General features: G+C 32.6%; 1 protein-coding gene across 1 annotated transcript in view; it reads left to right on the forward strand.

The window, feature by feature from the left end:
* Positions 1 to 6,871, forward strand: part of LOC100183316 (hydrocephalus-inducing protein homolog) — a 77,797-nt gene that overhangs the window by 12,555 nt on the left and 58,371 nt on the right. The window contains exons 21-29 of the mRNA XM_026838775.1: positions 518 to 562; positions 1,214 to 1,292; positions 1,986 to 2,045; positions 2,374 to 2,498; positions 2,972 to 3,061; positions 3,415 to 3,474; positions 3,989 to 4,069; positions 5,178 to 5,248; positions 6,204 to 6,255. Coding sequence (XP_026694576.1) covers positions 518 to 562; positions 1,214 to 1,292; positions 1,986 to 2,045; positions 2,374 to 2,498; positions 2,972 to 3,061; positions 3,415 to 3,474; positions 3,989 to 4,069; positions 5,178 to 5,248; positions 6,204 to 6,255 — 663 coding nt within the window. The remainder of the gene's footprint in view (positions 1 to 517; positions 563 to 1,213; positions 1,293 to 1,985; positions 2,046 to 2,373; positions 2,499 to 2,971; positions 3,062 to 3,414; positions 3,475 to 3,988; positions 4,070 to 5,177; positions 5,249 to 6,203; positions 6,256 to 6,871) is intronic.

Consider the following 6,871-nt stretch of genomic DNA (forward strand, 5'->3'; position numbering starts at 1 on the left):
TATCAGCTAATGCAGTTTATTTGTGTATCACGTTGACGCGTAAAGACGCGTAAGTGACCTAAAGTAACCTCGACGTTACACGCGCCTGATAAACATGACATGCGGTGGGTGCGTGATCAGACGCTTTGACCTAGTTTAATACGTTAGATTTTTACGAACGAGTTGAATTAGGTATACGAGTGAGTTTACGTTTATGAACAAGGTATCGCTCTGCATTAATTCTTACGTACGCACGTTGCTGGCCGTCTGGTTACTTAGCGCCGATAATATCGGCCGTTTTTTGCCCTTGCCGATAATCGGTAAATCACCAAAAATGCGGCCGATATATCGGCTAACCGATAATCGGTCGTGCTCTAATATCAACTGTCCTTTTCCGGCCGCTCCAGGATAAAGTAAGTTACATTCATTCATTCATCTACAAAGTTACATATGTGTTAACTCATTAGCAAACATAAGGTGTGTAAACAGAACACTCATGTTATACCAACTTCCATTTACATTAATTACTTTAATATAGGAGTTACAAAAACTATCAAAGAAAATCCCTTCTCCAGTTAAACAGGTGATTTGTGTTTTAATGTTCTACAGATCTCAGATATTCTTAATCTTAACCATCTTTCTTGTATTAACTGTCAATCTTTTTCTGTTTTTTAGAACCATTGTTTTGAACTGGTTTAGAAAAAAAACCTGTTTTTTTAGAACTATTAAATGAACTGATTTAGAAAAAAATGTAGTACTATGGGGTAAGATAGGATGTCATTATCAACCAAATCCTTTATTTCTTTATTGTATTTTAAAGGATGAACAATATCTTTGTGAAAATACTGTCATACAAGACGAGAAAAGAAAATGAAAACACATATTAACTTACCCCAACCTGCTAAACTAAGATTGGCTAACAACTTTTTTGGAAAACTTTTTACCTCCATATTATATTGATATCTTTTTTGTTCAGCAGTAGTTAGTGGTTACACTGCTTGAAATGTAAACAAACTATATAACTGATTCTTACTAAATAATGTTTATTATTATTATTTTTAGTGTTGACTTATGTGTTGTCCGAATTGTCAGGAAAAACTGACAAATTTACATAAACGAAAAATCGTCAGCGAGCATTAAGTGTATAAAAAAGACCACTCTTGTAACAACGACTGTTGTTGCTCAGCCACAGAAAAATACTTAAGTTACTTTCATCCATTTGTTTTATTTCCAGGATAAAACACCGAACAACCAAATCTATAAAAGAAATGTGAGCTTTGAGAGCAAAAGTGTCAATAAAAGAGACACACCAGGTCCATTACTCTGTAATATCGTATGATTGATAAATCGTTTTATAGTGACGGCAATTTGAAATTATTTAGCATATTTGTATCAAATTTTATGGGTTATTTTCTTGATGCAAATTAGCTTCATTTTTAAACTACATTTGGCATGATTAACAGTGTTTTTAAGAGAAACCCATTTCTCAGGAAACCTGTTGTTTTGTTGTGTGTTTTGTTTTAAATTTTGGAAACGTAAATATGTGGCGGCCGACTGTACTTTAAGCACAGATATTTAACATTATAGTTATCTAATTTTCACGTAAAGCTGGCCAGATGTTATTGTTACACACCACATAATATGATTGCATTCCTTTAAATTTGGATAACTATAATATTACAAATATATTTGTACTCAGAGCAGAGTCAACTGCTACAAGTTTGATAGATTTGTTAAACTAATTAAGAAAGAAAAACTTAAAAAAAAGTTTTCATCAAACATTAAAACTTATAGGAAAGAAAAACTTTTAAAAGAAGTTCTTATCAAACATTAAAACTTATCTTGTTTGAAGCCATAAAGTGTGAAAATTTATCGGAAAGAATAAAACAGCATGATCTTTTTTGTCTAGGTTCCTCTAGCCTGTTTTGAATAAATATTTTTCCTCTAGTTAACTTTCATTAAAGGTAAAATTTTAAAACAAAATTTTACGAATATGTTTTTTTCAGTAAATTCAAGCAGAAAGCTACAGGAAAAAAGGAGAAGTTTCCCAACCAGAAATATATCATGTAAGTATTTGTGATATTTATTTTGTTTTAAAGGTTTTCACTTTTTTCGTACAATGTGATTAAGAATCTGATCTGAAGTTATGGATACCTTAATATTGTCCGACGCTGTGGCAAAGTGGTTAGTGCCTGCCTCTAACCAAGAGGTATTAGGTTCAAGGCTTGTCAGCCACTCAATAAAGTAAGTTACACTCATTAATCAAATCTACATTCGTGGTGGAAAACTAAGATAAGCCATTTGAAATTAGACAATTGAAAATAAAGAATTTGAAATAGGTCACTTTTGTTATACCTTTTGTCATCTGTCTATTTTATTCTTGCCCTGCTACAGGGTTTTCCTCGTCCTCAACTTCTGACATGAGCTGGATTGATGGGCATAGACACAAGCCAAAAGATACAAAGGACCCTGTATGGCTGTCTGAAAATTCACCCCCAAAACTTAAAACATACGAAAAGGTTAGAAATTTGTTGGAAAGCTTTTTTTAATGTTGTATTATTATAATAATAACTTTTATTTGTCTCTTCGAATACGGTGGCGAAGATTAAGAAATATTTTAAACGAAAATACAGGATATAACGTCAAAACAACGTTGTTAAAAAACTCTTACAGTTAAAAACATATTTACATTTAATTGGAAGCAAATAAGCGTGGATGCAACACCTACCAAACAGAGCAATTTATTTTAATTAATTTTTTTATTTGGTATTTCTATGTTGGCTGTTCCTTTCAGTTGTTGTAATCATAAATATATGTATATGGTTATGCCATACTGGTTAGCACCTATCTTCAGCCCACTGGTAAAAGTTTTAAACTGTAATGCAGTGTTTCCCAAACTTTTTTTTAAAGTGAGTTTAGCAACATCGCTTTTATTTAACAACTTTTTTAAACTTTAAGCCCTTTAGAAAAAAGAAATCATATTTTTATACAGAAAACATCAAGTACAAAGTTTCAGTTCGGAAAACACGATCGCTCTTTCATGGAGATAGTAGAGGAACATGAGCAAGCAGAAAATAATAAGGTAATGTCTGATGTTGGTATGTAGTTAAGAATCTCTATGCAGCCAGTGAACCAGTAACTTTAAGAGGAAAAGCAGGGCAGCCACCCTTTATGTATTTTACATTAAAAATGATATTGTTTCATTGGATTAATAATTAGACTTTTGTTTTATAGATTTAGTCATTTCTGACCTACTAAGATTAGCCAATCAAGGTGTAAAATGGGTTGTAACCTACATGGTAACTTGTAAGCTGGCACGAGGTGTTTGAAACAGTACACCCGTGTTATAACGACTGTCGTTTTCCAGCCACATGAGGATAAAGTAAGTTACATTCAACTTAATGTTTTAATTTTACCTCTCTAAAATATTTACAGAGAAAGAAAATGGAGAAGTTGTGTGACACCTCCTTTACTATTCCTGATGTAGAAACACCAGTGAGTTACTTTTACCAACTTTGATCGAAAATTATAAAGTATTAAAATAACTCAAGAGTGTGCCTAGTGCTCTATGCTCTTACTCTATCTAGTCTAACATACTTTCTAAAGTATACACTCATCTAGCAAAGCCACTGTCTTTTTTATCTTAAAATCCATGCTAAAAACAACATGGCAAGTACAATAAATTTGCTACAAGCCAAATTATTGTCATATCATATATATAATTTATTGTTTGGTGGTATTTGCCAGTTTTTTTCTTGCAAAATATTGGTTAACGCATTAACTTTCGTTGGTTTATGATTTAAACTAGGTTTTATTTCTCTAAAAGGTGAATTTATTTCTCTGAAAAGAAATAGTTTGTGACACAAACACTGGTTTTAAGAATATATCCTTGAATGACTAAAAATATATTTTTTTTATAGGTATTTAAAAATTGTATGTATTTTTTGGGTGACCATGTATGTAAGTTAAAATGGATTACTGTTATATTTTATAAATAAATTATATCCAGGTTTTCATGAAACAACAGAACAACCTGACTCCAGTAGCTCCCATAGAAAGTCCAAGAGTTGTTTTGCATGAAAAAAAGAAAATATCCTTTTTACTTTAATAAATAGTAATTTATTTAATGTATGGCTAAATGACTTACACTTGAATGAATGTTACTTGCTTTATCCTCGCATCTTCGGAAAACTACAGTCGTTCTATCGCAGATTTTCTGTTTCATATACCTCGTGCCGAATTACCACATGTAACTTTGTAGGTGATTGTTTTATTTTTATTGTTGGCAATTTTGACAACAATTAGTGACCATTTGGTGTTAGTGATTGTCATTAGAAGTCTTAACCAAGGACACATTTGTCAATAACAATAGATTGTTAGCAGTGTCCACCCTCAAACCCTTAACCTCTGGGCTAGAGACAGGTGCACTTTACACAAGGGCACAAAGACACATGTGGTCTGGCTCCATGGCTTAGTGGTCACTTGCATTCTAACCGAATGGTACCGTGTTCAATGCTCGGTGCTGCTATCATTGTTGCCGTATGTGTCCTTGGACAAGACACTTATCAGACATTGCTTCAACCCAATGGTCCTTAATAGGTTGCTCAAATTATCAGTCATACATAGAAAAACAATTTCACTGGCCGTCTAGACGAGGATAAACATCCAGCGGAAGTGCGTCCAACTGTGATGTTATAAGAACAAGTTCACAGATATAGTTTGCAAATTGAGTCTTTCGGTACAAGATTCAGGACTTGGTCGAAACATGAATAAAACACTTCAATTTTGCAAGCACGTCACTTTTGGATGTACAAGGGTGTTGGGGTACTCTGGCCTGAATCCCAGGTCCTTAAGTACCACACCCATACAGAATAAAATAAAACCGTTAAGGTGGCATACGAGTGTCTGAAAAAGAAAATCTGTGTTATACCAACTGTTGTTTTCTGGCCAGTGAGGATAAAGCAAGTTACAACATGCCGATAGCAGCTTGGAATAAAATAATAATATGTGTCACATTTTTATATTCCAAAAAATGTATCTTTAATCATTCTAACTATTTTTTATGCAGATAAATGCATATCAATTATTTTTTATTAACGTGAAGGGTTCTAGCTGTAAAGAACAGCGGTTATCAGTTTTTCATTTATTAATAATAATTTCTCATTCATATGAAAAATATTCTTAACTTACTGTAATATGTTGGTGCAAACATAAGTCCTGGTAACAGTACAATGGAAATAAAACACCCGAAAAAACTTCATTTTTCGAGGTAAGTCGTACATTTTAATGTTACATATAGTATGGGGGGGATGGGACATCTTTTCATTTGGTAAAACAAAGAATATTCAAAGAACGATAAAACCTTATTCTCACAGCTTCCATATCTTTGTTAATTGTTTAAAACATGATCAGAATTTTTGAATATTATGTGATAAAGGTGTCCTATCTTCCCCAATCCTACTATCAGTATTATGTCTTGCTCAGCTAGTTTTCCATTTAACTAATGATACTGTTTTATTCTCGCGTGATAGGACAATGGTATAACATTTTGTTGGAGAAGTAATTTTAAAGTTTTTGTTTAATGTTTGGCTGACAACTTAGCCACCAACTTTCAACTGGGTTGAAGCAATATTTTTTAATACATATGTGTTGGATACATTTGTAGCAGTAAAAAGTGTTGAATGCCATTCTGCCAGTGTTTTATATAGTAGGGTGTGGAAAGATGGTACACCTTTTTTTCAATTTTCTCGTCCCCCTTAATAGTTAACAAAAAATTTCATAGAATTATAAAACTGTGAGCTCACGACTCTCATAGAGTCTTTTGTTTAAAACATGATCAGGGTATTTGGATATCATGTACTAAAGGTATCCCGGCCTATATATTTGTTTCCTACCATTGATTTGGACTTGGCATAGTTACAGTACTATTGAGAGCATAATTAATAGGTCCTGCGTTATATTTTTTGACGTACTGCGCATATTCCATAGCACCGGGTCCAACTTAACAGCCAAAACAAATATATCACGACACTGGCTTTTCTGAAAAGAAAATTTGGTTTTAATAAATTCAAGTTTTTTTTATTTTATTTTGAAACTATTGACTCATCCCTGCCATATTTCTTTAACATTCAAATAATCAAATGGCTTTATTACAAAAAGGAGGTTTCATACATAGGTCATTTTCTCTTAAAAATCTTAGCCTATTACAATGTTTTTCTTTTTAGACATCAGCAGACGCAAAAAAAAGCTGCAAGAACTTTGCCTAAAAAGCATGAGGTTTGTGGTTTTATGTATAGTTACAGTTGTATATAGTAAGGTAGGGAAAGATGGGACGCGATAATAGAATCGCGTCCCATTTGGTAGTAAACAAAGAACATACCAGGAATTATAAAGCCATATTCTCATAACTTCCATATACCGTTGTTAATTGTTTAAAACACGATCAGGATATTTAGATACTATGTGATAAAGGTGTTCTGTCTTTCCGCACCCTACTATATGTTATGGTTATGGTTTGTAAGTTAGGAATTTCTGGTTCAGTTGTTATATTAATAATTCCGGTTCAGTTGTTATATTAATAATATTAAACAGTAGGCATAATATATTTATACATAACTTAGCCTGTGTTTAATACTGTAAGCCAAAATCATAGGAGACTGACAGTTTTTTGGGGGGATTTTCTGCATCAAATCAACTGAAAATAAAATCTGTTTTTAAAACAATTCTTTAAATTGCTCTTTTACCAGATCAGGTGTAAAATGCGAGTGATTTAATCTAGCGTGTGTTCAAACCTAACCTGATCATGTAAACAAGCTTAACATTCTGTTTAAAAATTGAAACCATTTATTGGCAGGTTGAGAAGCAGGACACATCAGATGATGAGTAAGTCTTA

The sequence above is a fragment of the Ciona intestinalis genome, unplaced genomic scaffold (genome assembly GCF_000224145.3).
Source record: "Ciona intestinalis unplaced genomic scaffold, KH HT000114.2, whole genome shotgun sequence".
Taxonomy (NCBI): Eukaryota; Metazoa; Chordata; class Ascidiacea; order Phlebobranchia; family Cionidae; genus Ciona; species Ciona intestinalis.